The following is a 20,366-nucleotide window of genomic DNA, read 5'->3' as shown; positions in this document are numbered from 1 at the left end:
CTATTCCTCGTTTAGCCAATAAGTCCACGGTGGTATTGCCTTCCCTCCATATGGTAGAGATTTTCCATCTAGTCAACCTCTTTGTACATGTTAACCCCCATTTTCAAAGGCTCTCAAGTAAATTGCTTCGGAGTCAATTTATACTCTAATTATATATGCTTCGGAGTCAGTAGAGATTTATATATTATACTCCAATTATCTAAGTTGTATAAAAAAAATCGCTAAATTAGTTTTCAATGGGGATAAATTCATTAGAACATGACATAACATATGCATTTTTTGTAATTGATTTAATGATAGTTACATAAGTCATACATAAAAGCAAATACAACCTGACAACATAGTTAACTATGAAAAATGTAGATGTTTTAAAAATATCTCTTCTACCATTTTTTTTTTTTCCTTCTAAGAGCACAAGAATTAGTTTTGTATACTTAGTTAAAATTGATATACATAATCAAAATATGATAAAAATAAATAAATAATAGTTTGGCCCCGACCCGACCCTCATTTGGCCCTAAAAAATGAGGGTTGATAATGAGTTTTCATGTTTGACCCTACTACCGACCCCTGGCCCTTACAAAATTTTGGACCCGGATAAAGGGCTTTAATGATTTGAGGGGCGGGCTAGCCTGGCCCGACCCTTTTATCACCCCTACTTCAACCCTATTCGGGCCAATATATATATATATTTTTTTTTGGTAACCACATTTCCTTTGTTTTATTTTAATTATCTAATAAGGCTAATATATCGTATAATTTGTTACTTCTTTCTCGACAAATGTGAAAAAATGACCTAATTGAATATTTTCACGCTACATAACTATTTTGAATTTGGAAAATGCAAGAATTTTGAATGAATCTTTACACCATAACATTATAGGACTTCCCATAATATCCCAAATTTGCAAACCATTTTGTAAAACCTCCGTATATCCACTAGAAAATAGATTTGTGCATACGCACCGGTTATTTCAAAAGGTTGTTCTATACATATATAAATTTTATAACAAATCATGATTTATGTTTTTGTCGCTAACCCATTTTAATTTTACAACAAATTGTTTTAATGAAATCTTAAAGACTTGTTTTAATTAAATTTTAAAAATCCGTTTTTTAATCGGGGCTGAGGGAGGAATCCTGTTTTAATTTAGAAGTGTGATTACCGTTTTTAATAGGAACAAAATTTATTGTTTTAATTATAAGTGCTATAATTTATCTTTTCAATAGAAGAGAAATATCCATTTTAATAGCGGTGTGTTTGGCAAATAAGATTTTAGGATGGAAAATTAAGAATTATCTTGTGTAGCAACTTTTTATGCATTGGAATTAAAGTCTCAATTCCCCAAAATCAAAGAATTATAAGTTTCTATAGACGCAGAAACTTGAGATTTGTATATATTCAAAAATGTTAATTATTTGAAATTGTAAGTTTTGGAATTATATTTTCAATTCCAATTCCATAGGAAAACTTCTAAACAAACCCATAAGTTTATGACGATGAATTTTAAGAAAGCTATAAAAATATCTATTGTTTAATATTAATACTATAAAATATACTCATGCATACATACCGACTATTTAAAAAATTTGCTCAACAATCATAACTATACATATATAAAATTTATAACAAATCGTGATTTATATTTTCGTCGCTAACCCGTTTTAATTTTATAACAAATTGTTTTAATGAAATCTTAAAGATTTGTTTTAATTAAATTTAAAAAATCCGTTTTTTAATCGGGGCCAAGGGAGGGATCCCGTTTTAATTTATAAGTGTGATTACCATTTTTTTTTTGTTTGTTTGTTTGTTTTTTTTTTTATTTATTTATTTATTTTTTTTTTGCAAGTTTGTTTTAAATTAGATCAGTAACTCTTTGATGTTGGAGGGATTCGAGCCCCATACCTCTGATATCATCACTCAGAGATTTTACCGACTTTAATAGGCGAAAGATTCCCGTTTTAATTAGCTATAAGTGTTAAATTTTTATTTTTCAATCGGAAATAAATTTCCACGTAGGATAATTTTCGTTTTAATTAGAATTGATAGAATTTCTCTTTTAAGTATGAGAGAAATTCATGTTTTAATAGGAGTTGATGACGTAAAACTTTAAGAGAGCTAGAAAAATATTCCTTTGGAAGTTTTAATATACTCGTGCATACGCACCGATTCTTTTAAAAGCTTGTTTAACAATCATAACTATACATATCAAAATTTGTTGACAAATTGTTTTAATCAAGTCTTAAAAATCCGTTTTAATTTATCAACAGATTGTTTTAATTAAGTTTTAAAAGCCCATTTTTTAAATAGGGGAGGGATCCCATTTTAATTTAGAAGTGTGATTCCCGTTTTAATTAGATGTGCTATATTTTTCTTTTTCAATAGCGAGATCTTTTAGCCACACCTTACACGATATATATTATGTAATATATAGGGGTTCTAAGAATTTAAAATAAATGGTGCCTAACACGAATCACATACTACTTGAAATATAATAGATTACAAAATGCGAATATAAAAATTACTAAATCTAGATATATTTTCTCTTAATCAAATATATTTATGTGTGGTTGAAATTCAGGTGATTAACGTAATAAAAATAAAAATGTGGATTATAGTGTAACACGATATAATTAAGATATGTCGTGCGGAAAACAACTCAAACAACTAGTTCCCAAAACCAACATAAAATAAATATGACTGAACCACCTACCACCGCCACGACCATTATCCATTACCTCTATGTACTTAAATTCCTTTTTCCTCGTAAGTAATTGTTTGTTTAATTTCTCCAAATATTTTTATCTTATTGATATCAACACCACCGCTGCTACCCACCACCACCGGCACAATTTTCAAATTTGGGATGTTTTAAAACATGTTTTTTGGTGTAAAGTTGATGCAATTTAATATAATTTTGGATAAATTTGTTTCCAATGTTGTTATTATTATTATATATATATTATTATTATTATTTTTTTGGGGGAGGGAGGAGGGGAAGATAAATAATAAGAAAAAGTGGCGGTGTTTGTCATTAAACTGGTGGAGTGGCGGTTTTGGTCATAAAATTGGTGGAGACTGGAGAGTGGTGGCACTGATCACGGTGGTGGTTTGGTCAACCACCATTCGTCAAATATATTTTATTTTAAAACATGTATTTTGGTGTAAACTCGATGCAATTTAGTCTAATATATTCTATCCTTATCAAATATATTTATGTGTGGTTTTGGTCATAAAATTGGTGGAGACTGGAGAGTGGTGGCGTTGATCATGGTGGTGGTCTGGTTGAGGAATGGTGGTCAATCACATTTTTTTTCTTTTGGGAAGCTGTTGGTATGGTTTCTAGAATCTAGATCACATGTCCACTTGGCCAAGTATTACTAAGCCGTGTAAGACAGTGTTACCTTAGAGCATTTGCAATACAGGTGGATAAGGGGGGTTTGTGACTATAGTCACCAGCTTTGTTAAAAAAAGGGTGTGCAATGCAGAGGTGAAAAATTGGTGATTATTTTTCCCAGTTGAAATAAATGTAAAATTCGAGATAAACTTGTTAACGGACGTTAATTTCGACGGGATGTTGAATTCGGCTGCCTGTGTTTTTTCGATTTTTTTAACTTCCGGACAAAATACCCGGGCCGGGATCGATCAAAAAGCCTCTAGACGGAATCTAACATCCCGCTCGAGATTTTTTCCACTTTGCATCAAGACAACTTCACCTTGCTTTTCACCATTTTGGTGAAATGAGGGAGAATAAGTGCCTACGTGGAGGTGAATAAGGGGGATTATTTTGACTTGCATTGCAAATGCTATTAGAAGTCAGAGAGAGTATAATAAAAAGTTATCGAGGAAACAAAGCAAGCAAATGTCAAGATACGAGATTTGTTCATATTATTTAATCAGGAAATTGGGTATAGGTAATTTAATTATTTATGATCGAGCGAATTAAAGTGGGGGCTTTAACTTTGGGATGGGCTTGAGGCAGGGAAAAAGGGCACAGGTCCGTGTTCGAGGATAAAATCTGGCCGCCTACATTCAAAATTCAAAATATTTGAAACTCTTTTTATAATTTATAGGGTTGAGAAGAGTGAAAAAGAAGAAGAATAGAGATGGACAAGTACGAGAAGTTGGAGAAGGTTGGAGAAGGGACATACGGGAAAGTGTACAAGGCTCAGGACAAGACGACCGGTCAATTGGTGGCCCTGAAGAAGACGCGGCTGGAAATGGACGAAGAAGGTGTGCCCCCAACTGCTCTTCGCGAGATTGCCCTCCTTCAGATGCTCTCTCAGAGTCTCTATCTGGTCCGATTGCTCTGCGTCGAGCACGTCGACAACAAGAACGGGAAGCCCCTTCTCTACCTGGTCTTCGAGTACCTCGACACGGATCTCAAGAAATTCATCGATTCTCACCGCAAAGGGCCCAATCCCTCCCCTTTGGCCCCCACACTCATCCAGAGCTTCCTCTACCAATTGTGCAAAGGGGTGGCCCACTGCCACAGTCACAGCGTGCTTCACAGAGATCTCAAACCCCAAAATCTTTTGGTTGACAAGGACAAGGGCATACTCAAGATTGCCGATCTTGGCCTTGGAAGAGCCTTCACTGTTCCTCTCAAGAGCTACACACACGAGGTGGTCTCCTTTTCCTTTTCCTTTTCCTTTTCCATTTCAATTCAACTCTAACCTTTCCATTCTTGTTATTATTACCAGATTGTAACTCTCTGGTACAGAGCTCCAGAGGTGCTGCTCGGCTCAACACACTACTCCACGGGTGTCGATATGTGGTCTGTTGGATGCATATTTGGTCTGTAACCCTATTATTTTTATTTTTCAATCAACAATAATTACATCTTCCTAAACTGTTTTTCTTGGTGTAGCTGAAATGGTCAGGAGACAAGCCCTATTTCCTGGTGATTCTGAGCTGCAACAGTTGCTTCATATATTTAGGTACTTTCCTCTCTCTGTTGCTTTGTCTATCACAAATTTGTGTTGATTTTACGAGAAATTCACAAAGCAAATAGTTCACGAATTTTCCCTTAATAAGTAGAAATGGATATTTATATTTCTACAAATAAAAGTGAAGAATTTTCAAGTACACTGTATGGAATAGAAGAGCAAAAATTGTACTCACTCAGGAATGAATGAGAAATTGTCTGTTTTAGGTTACGTTATATTTATGAATAAGACTTGGAGCAGCAGAAAATTGAATACGTCGTCATTGAGAATTAATCACCAACTCAAACATAGAGGCCACCCTGTGGTATAAGTATATCTGAGATACCATTTACATTTTGAATATGATTAAGTGATCAACTTATAGAACATGTACATAGCATTTAGGATATTGTTTGAAGATTGAATGACCATACTTCATTTTCCTTCTTTCTTGTTTTCTAGGGCCAGCTCAGACCATCAGCAGTAAATACTACCAATTGAACTTGTCCATTTCATGTATGTGACAAGTGACAAGTAGACCAAGAAAAATAAATGGCAGCAGTCAGCAATTTTATATGAACTGATATTCTTTTTAACTACATCAAAACATCCCTTCCAAACAGCTGGATTGAAGGACATCCACTTTGGTTCAGTAGTTACTTCAGTATACAAAGCTTGAAGATTTTGTGAATTAAAGCTCTTTAAACCATCACATCGTTCCCTTATGGAATAAAACATGCAGAAGGTTTAGTTGATTCTAGAGAAACTACTTCTAAAGGTGAACCTGCACTATCTAATATAGAGTGGTTTTTCTATTATATTATTACTATAAAAATGGGGATGACACCAACTTAAAGGAAGACGATGACTAGAAGAAATTGACAGTACAGCCGAAGTTGATGACAAGTTGACATCTTTGATCCTGTGTTTCTTAAGTTTGTGTGAGGAGATTGATGTGCATAGTTCTAAACTGCTAACAAGTTATACATATGAATACTACTATAGTAGATGAAGTTGGGATTCCAGAGTTTAGGTTGCCCCTTAGCATGATAGGTGGGAGCTCATTATTTGCTGTCTTTGAAGAGTGTCTTATAGTATAATATCATGACACTTTTGTCAAGTCAAGCGTGATGCACCTCTACTGGAATGCATTTGAAAGATTGTGTATTTTATCTTTAAAGTTGCAAAATATTGATTGGGTCTGTTCACCCTGATTTAGGAATTTTCCAATTTGCTCATTTTCTTCTTGTTTGTGTGATAAAACTGTCAATTTGGCCACTATACATTGCATAATGTCTTGTTGAGCTGGTATTTCAACAATTTATCATTTGTGGATGAAACTGAAATAAGCTGATTTATAATGTTTTAACTAATCTTTGTCTTTATGTAGTCATAGCAGTGTGGGTACAGTTATGCTCCTGAGAATATGCTCTTTACAGTACTTTTGTTTTACTTATTTCTTTTGCATATTACCTGAGTTACCTTATTTTGCATTGAAGGTTGTTGGGAACACCATCTGAGGATCAGTGGCCGGGAGTTAGTTCATTGCGAGATTGGCACGAGTATCCTCAGTGGAAGCCTCAAAACTTGGCACGTGCAGTTCCAAATTTGGAACCTGAGGGAGTTGATCTTTTATCGGTAATCAGTGGTGCTTTAAGTTGCAAGTTGCATTTCTAAGTTTTATTTAACTTGTCAAGTTGCATGCTAGAATTTCATAAAGTCCTACGAACCTCATAAAGCTTGGCTAATGGAATTCATAATAATCGAATAAATAACAACATTGGATGGACTTGATGAAACAACGACAGGTTTTAATGCTTCGAATGTTGGATTTCTGATGACCATTTTTTAATCGCCATTGTTGTCCTATTTCATTCATCAGGTCTACATAGCAATTTTTCCCGAGTGTATTGGCATTAAATGTACAGTTGCTAAGTTATAAACCAGCTAAAACCTAGTAATCAGTGAAGTATAGGAAAAACTCTTATTAACATATTAATCTTTTTTCTTGAAACAAGCAGAAGATGCTCCAATATGATCCCGCAAGTAGGATTTCAGCAAAGGCAGCACTTGATCACCCATACTTCGACAGCCTTGACAAGTCTCAGTATTGACTTCATCGTTTGATGACTCTGTTTTTTGCGAGTAGAACTACTGTGTTGATGTTTATGGATTAAGTGGATGCATGACATTGCGTCTCACTGTCTTGTGTGCTTTATCATCTTGGTATTTGCACTTGCTTTCTGCAATTTGTTGGGTATAAATCTAGCTACTGTAATATGGAGCTGCTACACGACTGTTATGTATAATTTCTTCCGCCTTTACTTACATTTTATATTGTAGTTTAAAAGGTCTTTACTCTTTTGCATATGCACTAATGCACATTCATATGTTTGAAGGCACGGGATGTGCTCCATACATTTCTATTCATTGTTTATAAAATAAAATGAAAACTAATGATTATCATAAATTAAAATGGAGAGGAGCGATTTATTTATGTTTATGTGCATATATAGAATGGAAGTTCTCTTTGATTAATATCTGAAGTTCTCAACCATTAACCGTCTGGCTGGCCAGTACAATTGCAATCAAATTGACTTCGTAAAATAACCCTTAACAGTGACACAACTATTCTTACTAATTACCAATTGGAACTTTCTGATATGGTTTCACTTCAGCTCTCAAAACTTGACTTGGCAGTTTGGGAGCTGATTCTTCTTCAGTTCCACGACCAAGATAGGATCCTGCTCCAGTAATTTTCTCATCTATTATTGACCACCTTAACCCATTGCAAATTGATACACTGGATAGGACAGAACAAGAGAGAATGAAGAACAAGTATAGCAAAACTAGATGGACAGAGACCGACACTAAAAAATTTGAAGCAAAACAAGAAATGGAAAAAGGGTCTGGTGGGCACTAGGGAGCTCAGCTAATTTCAACAAGTTCTACTAAGCTCTTCTTTCAGTTTATCGTGCAGACGATATTACTCTGCATGGACAGACCATGCTGGTCTTTTAGATTTTTACTAAAGAGGATATTTATATACATCGACAAGCAGGAAAGGCGAAACGGACAAAGAGTTAAGTGAGTGACATGTAGCTTGATAAATGATAACAACTGGAATACTGAAGCAGTCTCTGTTCTGCAGGGTAGAAAATAATAAAGACATGCCACTCTAAGTCTGAAACCCCAACCTTTGAGAAAAAAGAAATGAACAGATACTCCAATTGTACTCAACAAAAGCGCACATGGTTTCAAATGAACGTTAAATTCTCAGTAACAGAATAAATATCAACGACAAAACACTTCACTTTTCTAATACCCTAGGAGCCAACTATCTTTTAAAATTTACAAGGTTATAAGGAGAACATTTTAGTCCTAGACAGGAATACATTGTAAGATGAGAGCCAAAGACAAATCAACTTGTATACTAGAGTGCCTCTTTAGAGCCTAAAGCTGCCGTACCCTCCCAGGCCAGTAGATCCATAACCCCCAAGTCCTTGTGTTGCCAAGGATGATGAAGAGTGGACGTGCCACCTAACTGAGAATATGACCTCAAACCAGTATCCATCTTGCCATAGCGGTTTGAAACAGGATCTTTGTGGCCAGCAAGAAAATCCTATACAGAATAAAAAAAACAGAAAAATAAATAAATCATATTTGTGATTCCTTTCCCCCATATACGTAAACTTGATTGCAAAAATACACTCTTACCTGAATTAACTGCTGAGCTGTCTTAACCTGTGATGTAGTGCCCTTAATCTCCATGGTAATCTCATCAGGCAAGCCTCTGCTTTCTTGAACAGTGAGAATAGCGCCACTGGTACGCCGAATGTATCCAATATTTGCTACTCCAATCCCAATGAAGTCCTCAGCATAAGCAAGTGGTATTTGCATTGTCTGTGTAAGCTGAATCAAGGAAAGTGGCATATTTAGAGGTTGCAATATATAAACGGACATAGAGTCCACAAAGGTTAAAAACAGTGCAAAAATTTAGAAATGGCAGAGACCATAATGATCATCACTTTGACCAGCTGACATTAGAAATGAGGTGTGTTGCATGGACATGGTACAGGTCTAGGAGTTCAACTCCATCATGATGTGTAAAAGTTGTCAAACCATGTTTACCATAGATAAGGGAAAACGAGATGTTGATATCTTATCACGTCCCATGGCATATTGATGACGATTGACGCATATCAAATGAGTTACGCGAAAAGGATACAAAAATCCTATGTTATACTATGCACTGATAGAAGATCCAAATCAGATAGAGAGAAGGCCATAATGTATTATATAACCGCTCAACACGTCGGAATGAAGAAAAACAAAAATTTACAGGTGTCCTGTCGAAACTTGATACGGGTGCACCCGTCGTTTGAAAGTCTATGCAACATAAGTAACAACCCTGTTTGCTGTTTGATTGCACCATGGTTTTAGGAACCGAGTTTTTGGAGAGGATCGGATCACAGCGATACCAGTTGCACTCAGTGGTACATATTAGAACAATAGAACCAAGTGATTCATTGTTTAAAGGAAATCGCCTAGATTGCTACACATCAAGTAAAGAGATATCTAGTGGTCTACTCAATTTAGCACCAGCGGGTACCCTATAACACCTTAAACTCTTTCTACAATAGGCTTTCATCTCGTACATAAAACTTACCCCATCTCTTTCTTCTCCAACTCTCTAATTTGTTCTTGACTAAACTTGATGAATATCTTAATCTTGATGTTTTTCACGGCTTCTACTTCAATTGTGTGCAATTTCTATGTTTCTACTTCACTGCATATCCTCAAAATTATAATTTTTCCTTTTCATTTCTCAGATTCAATTATAGGTTAAGATGAAACTCAATGATCTTTTGACCGATTCTCAACCTCTTTTCACAGGTTCTTAGCAGAGACAGACTAACATTGACTCTTTGAGTCGGACAACACCGACTCTGGGTCAACTCATCCGGTTCCAACTTGAATTGCCTAGAAAAGTTTCTCAAGAAAATATGAATCTTATTATTCTCCCGAGAAAATACACAAGTTCTGTGTTTGATTGCACATGAAAATATCTAAATTTCATAATTCCCGGTCCAAGGATAACTTATTTGTTACTTTGTTGTCTGGAAATCACATAATTCACAGGTAGATAACACGCACTTCCCCACAAGAAATTTTTTCCTACGGGGAAGGAAAAATGTTCTCTAAAAAGAGTATAAGAATAAATGTTTTCCTGAGAAAAATATTTGCCTACTTTTAATATATCTCTATTTCGCGTAAGAAGACAATTCTCTTGATAAAAGCTTTGTTATTTCGGTGGTCTAAAGTCTTCAAAGAGTTTAGAGGATGCTTCTTTGAGTATTTTGTTGCTAGATGGGATCGTCTTATGTTTTTAGACATGGGGTGAGTGGGTGACGGTGCATGTCAGGGGTTTTTTGTTTTTTTTCTTCTCATGTTTTGTTTCATCGCTTGTAAATATTTTTTTCGGTTGTTCTCTGGTAATGTAGGCCTTCTCAACCTACTTTTCTTTTATTAATGGAATATCACTTTTACCGAGCAAAAAAAAATATATATATATATCGAACACAAGAATATACTATCATCTCGGGAAAATATCTTTCCACAGAAAAAATGACTCAAAAAGACCATAAGAAAAGAATATTGTTTAAGAAAAATGAAAGAAATTCTAAGGAAACAACATGCATATTGTATATCACTGTCAACGAGCTTCTAACTCTTGCAAAATACTAGGGGAAAGAAGATCAACTCAGACACATAGCTGACGAGGGAGTTGTAAAATTATGCTAAGGATTATATTTAACAAGAAGATCTAACCTGACTAATAATGGCAGAAGAAGCACGACTAAGTCCTGAGGTCCGCAGCACAGAGAGTACAGGGTCGTGTCCCAGACTAGAGTGGTGCATTTGTGACTCCAGCTGAGTATCACAGCCAAGAAAGACAGAATCTCTCTTGATTAACAGAGGATAATCACTGATAATCCCAGCTTGAGAAGTAGCTTGAGAAGCAGTTTGGACCAAAGACTGCTTTATCAGCCCAAGTTTCTGCTGGACGTTCTTGAGAAACAGTTGGATTATTCTGTGATCAACAAAACAACAAGCATTAGCATATTGTAATCACACAAAATGCAGAGAGCTAAATAGAGGAAGCTTAGAAAAACTTACAACTTTTTCAAACAATGGAATAATACTATGATCAACCAAAAACTTCCGTAGATGCCCTATTACTGCTTCTAGAGCCTTCAGAACCTTCAGAGATTCGCCCTGTATCTCAACAACTCTCTCATCCGAAGTAGCATAATGTGGCACCTCATCTGGCACAAATGAAAGTATTAAGAGGAGACTACGGGGACTTAGGCATAAAAGAGGTCAAATTATTAAAAGAGACGAGCCGTGTATACAAATACAACCAATACATGGACCACAGTCAATGAGGTTCTTATTTGCTAACTACTAAGACAAGATGCTTAGACTTTATTATGCACAAACTGGTAACCCACAAGATAACACCATGCCCTGAAGTTCACAAATTTTGGGTTACTATTTTGATGATATACAAACCTTACACCTTAAAGGAAATCCTAATTACAACAAGGGCTGTCACAATTGTTAGTTACAGGTGTTAACAGTTTCAAGAGCACTCAATTTGTGCGAGTGCATTGTGAGGTTTGATAATATGAATATCCCTATTCTATCCCTATAGTAGGATCCTGTGAAGTTCATTTGGTAAATCCAACTGTACACTATTTTCTCCATGTCGGTAAGATTATGCTCACTGAAAATGAATTCAATCTGAAACTCCCAACAATTTGAAAGTTCAGATGAAAGTAACCATCCAAATCCAGTCTATACTTTTCAGTTTTCAGTAAAACTTTTAAAGGGTTGGGAATTTCCAGTCGGATTTGTTTTGCACTTATTTGCTACGATGATCTTTATTACACAGAGAGAATATGGTATGATTGATTTATCCATTGTCGGCTTAATGTGGTCTCACAACAAGGAATACAAACAAATTTGGTGCAACCTTAAAGATATTTGTCAATGTAGGATTTCTTGTCAATGCCGACTTCTTTTCTCATGACATTTCAAACACACACAGACGGACAACAAAAGAATATATTGGTCAAGACTTGCATGGTTGGGCCCAAGGTCTTTAGTTCGATTCTTACCTACAAAGGGGAATTTAAAGGATCAGGGGAAAAAGTTCTAACTATGTTGCATGGACACGGCATATTTTAAAAACAATCCATGCTGGATATGTATTCTACATGTCCGTGTCGGACACATATTGTATGCGATATACCTCAATTTTTATATTTCGTTGTGTTAGACACTCCGAATCTGTGTCGAATACGCACACACATATCCGTGTCAACGTAACTTAGGTTGTAACTAAGTAACTATCAAAAACACAAAAGAAGAAGCATAGTCTATAACATTTTAATGTGGAAGAAAGGTGGAGATCTAAAAAAAACGATTCAGAGATCCTTGATAGAAGAATAGAACAAAGGAGATCAAGAAATTAGACAAATAAGAACTTCAGATTGAAGAAGATGAGTTTGGGGACAAAAAGAATAATAAGATTCAGATAATTGATAATTTGTTTGTTGAATAATTGAGTGATCCTAAACAACCTACAATGGCGTCTTTATATTGATAAGCCAAGTTTGATGAACAAGAAACAAACTTCTAACTTTAATTAAACTGAATAAAGGAAAATGCTAATATTCCTGATTCTATTAATGTAAACCCCAAAAGTGTAGCAAATAATATACTAATAAATATTTGCTAAAACCGGCCCTTTCTTTCCTACATCACGTTTCGCGCAGCCTTCAAGATCTAAAAGATATTCCAATTAGCCTTGAATAATGTGTACTTATAAGTACTGAATCAATTACCACAAACCATACTCTTGCCTAGATCTAAGTGGATTTTGAGCTAGCTCGTGGGAATGCATCCTCTACTTAAGATTTTAAAAGTAAAATTGAGTGCACACTTTGTGCAATTGTTTCTTTAGGTTTGATAGCACACATTGCAATTGTTGGATACTCGATCCAACTATTAAATTTGACAGGGTTCGAGAGTTAAACATTCTTTTTCAACATCAAATCATAGTCAAGAACTGAAACGTACTAATATGTACGACTTATTAGTAACACGCACGTATATTAACGTGTTTGAGATCACACAGTAAACAAGAAGTGGGTTAGCAATTTAGCATAATTCAACAGCGATAGTCAAGTAACATCCAAGAATATATACAGGGCTATCATTAACCATTATGCATGATTATGTTTATAAAAAACAGCATACACATCAGAATGAAGCGTACCTCCAGAAAGAACTCTAACAGAAGCACCAGAGCTCTCTTGTATAGCTTTAATCTGAGATCCCTGCTTTCCAATTAAGTTAATGGCTTGTGATGAAGCCAGCAATAACAGAATTGAGCAGGTAGCAGCTGAAGAACCAGTACCCTCACCTTTAGTCTTGGACAGACCAATGATACGCTTGAATTCTCTTAAGACAGCATTCATTGCAGGGGATATGTGTGCCTCCCGCTCTTCTTTTCCAGATATCAAAACCTAGAATAATCAAGGCACAAGAGCCACCAACGATCAATAAACTGTAACAATTGGAAGGATAACTAATCACTCTTCTACTATAAAACAATGCATCTAATCCTTCACCATGGCAAGATTATTGAAAAGCCAATGGATCAAGTCAAGCGTTGTAAACAGGCCTGCTGCCTGAACTTAACTAGTCCTGACCTCCTAGGTCAGTCCTATCCAGAAATGACAAAATAGCCACACTGAGAAATAGATTCGTATACCTTAGGCTCAGTAATATAAAATGTGCATTACCAAAGTGAACAACCATAAGGCCTAGATTCAGTTTTAACCTCAATCAAACAAAGTCTTTAATCCAAAAATGAAAAATCAGGTGTGATACAGTTACAAAATGAAAGGCTAAATGCGCGACATGATAATTTATTCCAAAAAAAAAAGACAAAAAGACAAAACAATCCCCAGGATAGCACTTGCCTAACAAAAATAATATCCCCGTTGGCCCCATCTAAAGGTTACAAATTTGACCCAGACTACAAGTACAAAGGAACCTCAATTGCCAATAAGAAAACCTCTCAAGACTCCCTATTCCCCTTTTCCATAAGCTCCACCGGTGACAAACGAATATTAACGAAACACTAAGACAGAGAAAGTCTCTTACATGGACATTGTGTATTCCTTAGTAAATAGTCATTAGTCAATTTCTGACTATTGTCAACAATCGCCAGTGTATACACCTTCCTTTATTCATTGAACTAACCCGCAAACCCAGTGACAATCACTTATTTCGGACGCATTCATTTTGTTGATCTGTTCCATCATGGCATCTAAGTTCGAACACAACATCATATGAGTCTTAACACATCAACCAGCTCTTAGTCCTAACCAATATGTTTTTAGTCCTTGCCAACCAACAAACTAAGCACTCAAAGCCAACGGTGCCGACCGGCCATGGCGATCTTCAGGGAAATTGTTGGAGGTTGTGGTCAAATGCATTGCAAAGGCGACCTAGGGAATGTTTTAAGATACAGCAATACAAACACACTTGGGATACTAACAATAGTAACTAACCAAACAAAAAGGTTGTAGGACAAGATTTCCTAAGAAAAGAAACAAAGCTAATATACAACCACAAACCAGCTCTCGTGCAGATATATGTCTAAGCCCCAATGACTGACAATCAAAATTTCCTATCTGAACACATAATACCTCAAACGTGTCATCAATTCCTCCCAATGTTTCAACCACAAGGAATATTTTTAATGAAATGAGAATCTCCTCCAAACACAAAATTCTCTCGTGTTCCTCTCCAACCAAAAAACCCAAATGATGGCAAATGACACAAGGCTCCACAACCTACTCCTCCCTAGAATCAGGAGGCTTGGGCATACTTCACCAAATGGACCCAAACCACCTTGAATGCTGGGAAAGAAAACACCAAAACCTACCAGAATGACTCCCCAACTGGCATACATAGAAGACACAAACTCACAATCAGCTTTATATTCCTAATTAATTTTTAGCGGTCCTTGCACAATCCACCAAATGATAAAAGACACCGTAATAATCGAAATACAGTTTTTCGTAAACTAATATGATGAGGCTTTTAGGAGACAGTTATAAAGACTATAGGACAAGGACGAAAATCTCTCATTCTCACCAATAGTCAATACTTACACTATTTCTACGAGGTATCCAAAAGCAAATTGTCTACAGTCCTACTGTGAGTGCAGCAAGACTCGCAGTATATCTCCTGAAAATAAATTATAGTAGCCCACATCACAATCCAGGTTACCAGTATCTATCTTCATGAAAGCACAACTATCATTCAAACACGGAGATGGCCTGTAATCTTACGAAAAGCAAGTACAAGTTCTTTCATATAGGCATCTAGCTTACTTATCTTCCCAAACTTTAATCCTCTCCTCCAGAAACTATATATCATATGCCTGAAAAGCTCCAGGCCCTTTCAAATGCCACTCCAAAATTCACAACCATAAGCCCTATAGACAAACCAAACCAAACCAACACCCCCAAAAATCTATAGTGGACCACCATTTTAATATCAAGACATGGGTGTTAGTAGTTGTGTAGTTATGTATGATCCAAATGGTATGAGTTTAAATAGGTGATGTCAGACCAAGTGATACGTTAAATAAAAACTGTCAAAGAGCTAAAACAGAGTTATTAGTAGTCTTACTAAAGGTACATTACTTACTTCAATGCTACCTCTCGAGAACTATATTAAGCGACAATGTTGTTGAAGGATGCACATTTTCCTCTTATCTCCTAGTTGGCTTCCTACTTATAACTTCTACCCCCTACCTGTGGCTTTGTTCTTCTCTTTCCCTTAAGCATAATTCTGGCTAATGGAAACCAACGTGTGCAAGGCCAATTTTATTCAAAAGACAGCAGTTTGGTACAACACTACAGCCATCGTATTACTAAATCTAAAAACACTTTTCGGGTTTTCCTTTTGTTTTTAGTTTCTAATCATATTAAGGCTGTAAAATATCACGAAAGCATATCTTGAATCAACTATAATACTATCCAACCATGCGTCTTGCATTAAATACAAGAAGTCAAGAACGAATATAAATAATCGTGTTCACTGAAAGGTTATAGACAAATAAAATGATTGCAATACCTTGGTTTTGTTCTCTCTAACATATTCAACAAAGTTTCCATCATCATCAAAATAGCCTTCCTCCCTCTCTTGTTCCAGATTGAAAGGTTCTATTTCGATTCCATGATCACCGAAATCAGTATTATCTTGCCAAAAGTAATCTCCATTATCGCCTACCCGTTGCATATAGGTGAAACATACAATTACCTCTGGGTGTAACTTTCTGCCAATCCAAGGAAAACAGAGTACAATATTATAAATGAACTCCAACACAAAGCACACGGAAGACACAATTAAATTATCTACCTTTGCTGCTAACCATAATGCTACCATTCACTAAAGCAATATTCAATATCATTCAACACAGTAAATACTAGCTGCTACAAATCTAATTCTAAACAAAACATAATTAGTCAAACAAATCTCACAATGTATCATTTAAGCTATACAACAGTGAATAATTATTAAGCTAAACAAACAATGTTCATAAAATAAATAATTCACAAACCTTGTAAGTAACTTCAGCAGCAGAAACATCCTTCAAAATTCCTTTCCCACCTTCTTCAATAAACAACTCAGTAGTCATCCCACTACGCCTCCTGGCACGCTCCTTGGCAGCTTCTTATGGGTCCGACAAATCAGCAGTTTCACAAGTCGGTCCAATTGAAACAGCAACAGGAGGCAATTCATCATCATCACCACCCACTGCTTTCACTTTTTTTCCTTTAGGAAACCTCGCCTTTTGCTGCCTGCAATAAAAATAATTTAATTAATTATAAATTAGGGTTTTAAAGGGAGAGGAGAAAAGAGTAAATTTACATTGGAGGTTTGTTGTTGTTGTTGCCGTTTTCAGATAGTGGTAAAGGACGTTTCAGATTTGAGCGTGGAGAAATTTTTTTATAGTCAAGAATTGTTCTATCATGTTCTTCTCTGTCCCAAGGTCCAGTGGAGAATCAGACACATCTCAAGAGAACCACGGGCATCCTAGAAAGACATTTTTTTCTGTTATGTATGTGCAACGTTGAAAATACCCAATTTCAGCAAAACCTGACTCAATCTCATAAATAAAGCTGAAATATAAAAGTGAAATACTGGAACTACAAGTTTACTTAGACGGGGGGATATTATTCTCACAATACTATCCAAAAAAATAAATAGATTCTCAACACAATCTTCTCAAAAAAAACAGAAACTAAAATACCGCAACCACAGTACAAAGTTTGGTGAAAAACTATAAGCCCATAACTATCAATGATAATCAAAGTCACCCTTGCCTGGGCGGAACATACTAATCCTACAAAATCACTCAAAACAATCCTTAAACATGTTATTTGATCTGACACTTTCAAATGAAGTTCTGTACGAAACAAGTAGTATATAACTCATTCTGAGGCAGAGAACATGCTGTAGTAAAAACCATAGCAATGAAAGAAGGGTATCATTCTCTCATACTCCCACTGTCATCATCTTCTTCATCACTTAAATCAAGATCAGCAAGCAACTCCTCTAGTGGAACTGAAGGCACATCTTCCCCATCAGTGACGGATGCCATCTCCGATGGCTGGTATTCTTTATTTCGATAAAGTGATATGTTAAACCTCAACTCTGGGTTCTCTTCCAGGTCTCTCAAGAATTCTTCATACTCTGTATTCATCTTCTCCTCATCAAGCCTTCTAGCAGAGTTATCCACTTCCATATTCATGGATTTAAGCTTCCAGGAACGAGGCTTCCCACGCTTCTTCATGTGTTTCTCCTCATAGCTCTTCTTTATCAATATTGCATCTGGAAGGACAAGATTTTTGTACTTGTCTAATTCAATGTCATTATGGTTGGCTACATATAGGTCATAACCAAGAGCATAGTCACCAGGGTTTAGAAGATGGCCGAGATGGGTTCTGATGTTGAAGATTTTGTCATTCTTACCAAAATCAGATACACGAGCCACTTGAACATCAGCTAAAGCATACTTTGAACCTCCAACATTGACTTCGGAAGACACAGACTCCACATCTAACACTATATATTCCACAAGTTGCTTGCATGAAAGCAATGACCGAAAAGGAAGTCTCCAATACTGGTCTGCATCCAAGAAAGCGTGCCTCAGAGTAAAAGGATCCACTAGGACAATATTATTGGTCACCTTAGCACACAACACAAGAGGACCAAGATTCCCCAAACCAACCGCAACTTTGGGCGGAAGGCATACCAGATCCTCACGGCAAACTGGGCAGATTTCAACAGAAAAAGTGTGCTTGTAGTTGTAATCATTGCTCTTAGTATCATGAGATACAAGTTGTTTGTCAGTGCGGCTCTTTATTGGAACGACTTTGCCCACAAACTCCAAAAATTTCAAGGCGTGACTCCGGCTCGAAAAGAAGAAATCAATACCCTCGTCCATCTGTTTAATCTTAATGGCTCGGACAGCTGCATCATGCTTAAGTATAAGCTGTTCCAAATAAAAGAATGACCTCCTGTGAGAAACATGCTGCCGAAGTTGGACAGCCGCCACCCACTGGTCGGGATTGGCTTGAACCCTGGAACAGGACTCACACATGTGGTCAGTGACGACATACTCCGCGATGTAAGCCTGTTCCAACTTTACCCCATTAAGTACTTCCTTCTGCACGTTCAGCTTCACCTTTATTCTCTTGGAATGAGGCTCGGTCCAGACAAACTCGGCATTAACAAGCCTAACCTTGTTCAAGTTCTTCAACCTCTTAATACAAAAAGTTAAAAGCTCCTTGGACTCCAATTCAGCTCTTATCCATGTTCTTGGTGGCTGCAAGAACTTCTTACACTCGGGGCAAAACATAATGATGAGACTTTTCTGCAACCCTTCAGTAATATCAACTTCAGACCGCAAGGCACCTCACACACATATTGGCGCATTTGGTGCCATTGATATTCCACATTTACAACATAAGACACTGCCAATAGTTTGTGGTACCCTAAACATACCCGAATCTTCATCCATGCTAAATAATATGAATTCAAGCGTTTATACGACCTACAAAGAAAACAAAATATGAATTATGGCATGCACAGTAACTGAAAGATATACGACGAATAACTCCTGATACATACTACTCCGCAAAAACAGTCAAGATCACTACATGCCAAAAATGATGTAAGAAAAAGTTTTAAGCAATTTCATTTTTGTACCATAATATTAAGTGGGACAGAAAAATAGTATTACAAAATATCAAATAATATAACATAAGAGCTCCATTTCTAATGAATCCAATCAATATCATAAACCAAATTAGTTTATATTCAATTATGATGCATGCATGAATACATGTGTGGAAAACTATTTCTGGACTGAATCAAGCCCATAAACCGTGAGCAATTAAGCCCACTACTGGATCATAAGCCCAAATTCGTCCTCTTCATAAAATCATTCGTCTGGAACAGTATTTTAACCAGAATACGAAGAATGTGTTTTCCATTTTTCTGTTTTCTCAAGTGAATTTTTACTTTCCTTGAACCTTAGTCTTTAAATAAGCTCTATAAACAATTAACAAAAAGGAGAAGACTAATTAAATTGTACAGACTAAGGTTTAGAGGAGAGAGAGAGTTTAGGGTTTAGAGGAGGTACCTGTATTTAGAAGTGGCGGCAAGTTATTATTAGGTTGCAGGTGATGTTTTATTTTGCTTATTTTTTTTTTTGTGGGCTTTGGACTTGGGCTTTATTTTTTATTTATTTTTTTCGTTTAAAATTCAAAGCATAAGAAAATCTTTTATAGGAAGAAAATCTTTATGCATTGGATTGGATGAGGTCAGTCTTTATGGATTTTTCGTAATATAAATTGACATTTAGAGAGCAAAAATATCTTTTATAGAGAAACATTTGCTCAAGTAAGTCTGGGATGAGAAAATTTATAATCATATCATCAAAACCCTATAAGATTAAAACCATACATGATTGTTTGGTTTAGTGTGTTGGGTTCACTATTTTAGTAAGGATAATTGATTCGTTGGATTATCACATATTGATTGTAATTATAGCACGTGCAACTTATAATACATGTTAGATAATGGTTAATGTAATCACTTTCGTATTTCAATTACTATTATGTAGTCTTAAATTTTCATAATTTTTTTTTACGATTGCTTTTATATATATCTTTTGATCTTGAATTGCCTCAGTAAAGGTATAGTTTTCACATTTATGTGTTTATGTTACAGTAATATTATATGTTTTTGGTGGGTATGCCGTATGCATAAGATGT

The 20,366-nt window shown here is 35.9% G+C and overlaps 2 protein-coding genes and 1 pseudogene across 3 annotated transcripts; 1 reads left to right on the top strand and 2 right to left on the bottom strand.

The window, feature by feature from the left end:
* The first annotated feature begins 3,777 nt into the window (after nt 1-3,777).
* LOC147490388 (cyclin-dependent kinase B1-1) lies at nt 3,778-7,283 on the top strand. The gene is made up of 5 exons (XM_086573186.1): nt 3,778-4,626; nt 4,705-4,798; nt 4,872-4,941; nt 6,429-6,567; nt 6,951-7,283. Exons 1-5 carry the CDS (start codon nt 4,108-4,110, stop codon nt 7,041-7,043), a joined length of 915 nt encoding a protein of 304 aa, XP_086429312.1. The 5' UTR covers nt 3,778-4,107; the 3' UTR covers nt 7,044-7,283.
* Nucleotides 7,284-8,159: 876 nt separating this feature from the next.
* On the bottom strand, nt 8,160-16,783 carry LOC147490387 (RNA-binding KH domain-containing protein PEPPER-like; annotated as a pseudogene). Its single transcript, XR_015202484.1, has 8 exons — nt 16,643-16,783; nt 16,342-16,357; nt 16,156-16,244; nt 13,277-13,526; nt 11,110-11,258; nt 10,762-11,023; nt 8,647-8,841; nt 8,160-8,551 (listed from the first exon to the last, which is right to left on the bottom strand). The product of XR_015202484.1 is annotated as an RNA-binding KH domain-containing protein PEPPER-like (transcript).
* Nucleotides 16,784-17,223: 440 nt separating this feature from the next.
* LOC147490386 (uncharacterized) lies at nt 17,224-19,828 on the bottom strand. The gene is made up of 2 exons (XM_086573185.1): nt 19,733-19,828; nt 17,224-19,141 (listed from the first exon to the last, which is right to left on the bottom strand). Exon 2 carries the CDS (start codon nt 18,944-18,946, stop codon nt 17,573-17,575), a length of 1,374 nt encoding a protein of 457 aa, XP_086429311.1. The 5' UTR covers nt 18,947-19,141; nt 19,733-19,828; the 3' UTR covers nt 17,224-17,572.
* Between the last annotated feature and the right edge of the window lie 538 nt (nt 19,829-20,366).

Source organism: Coptis chinensis, chromosome 7 (assembly GCF_015680905.1).
Source record: "Coptis chinensis isolate HL-2020 chromosome 7, ASM1568090v1, whole genome shotgun sequence".
Lineage (NCBI taxonomy): Eukaryota > Viridiplantae > Streptophyta > Magnoliopsida > Ranunculales > Ranunculaceae > Coptis > Coptis chinensis.
Note: the sequence above shows the minus strand (reverse complement) of the source record. Positions and strands in the feature narration are given on the sequence as shown.

Excerpts from the sequence above, each read along its gene's own strand:
- LOC147490386 (XM_086573185.1), bottom strand. The coding sequence starts at position 18,946 with ATGTTTTGCCCCGAGTGTAAGAAGTTCTTGCAGCCACCAAGAACATGG.
- LOC147490388 (XM_086573186.1), top strand. The coding sequence starts at position 4,108 with ATGGACAAGTACGAGAAGTTGGAGAAGGTTGGAGAAGGGACATACGGG. Across the intron at positions 4,942-6,428 it reads CAGTTGCTTCATATATTTAG|GTTGTTGGGAACACCATCTG; the intron begins GTACTTTCCTCT and ends TTTGCATTGAAG. Across the intron at positions 6,568-6,950 it reads AGGGAGTTGATCTTTTATCG|AAGATGCTCCAATATGATCC; the intron begins GTAATCAGTGGT and ends TGAAACAAGCAG.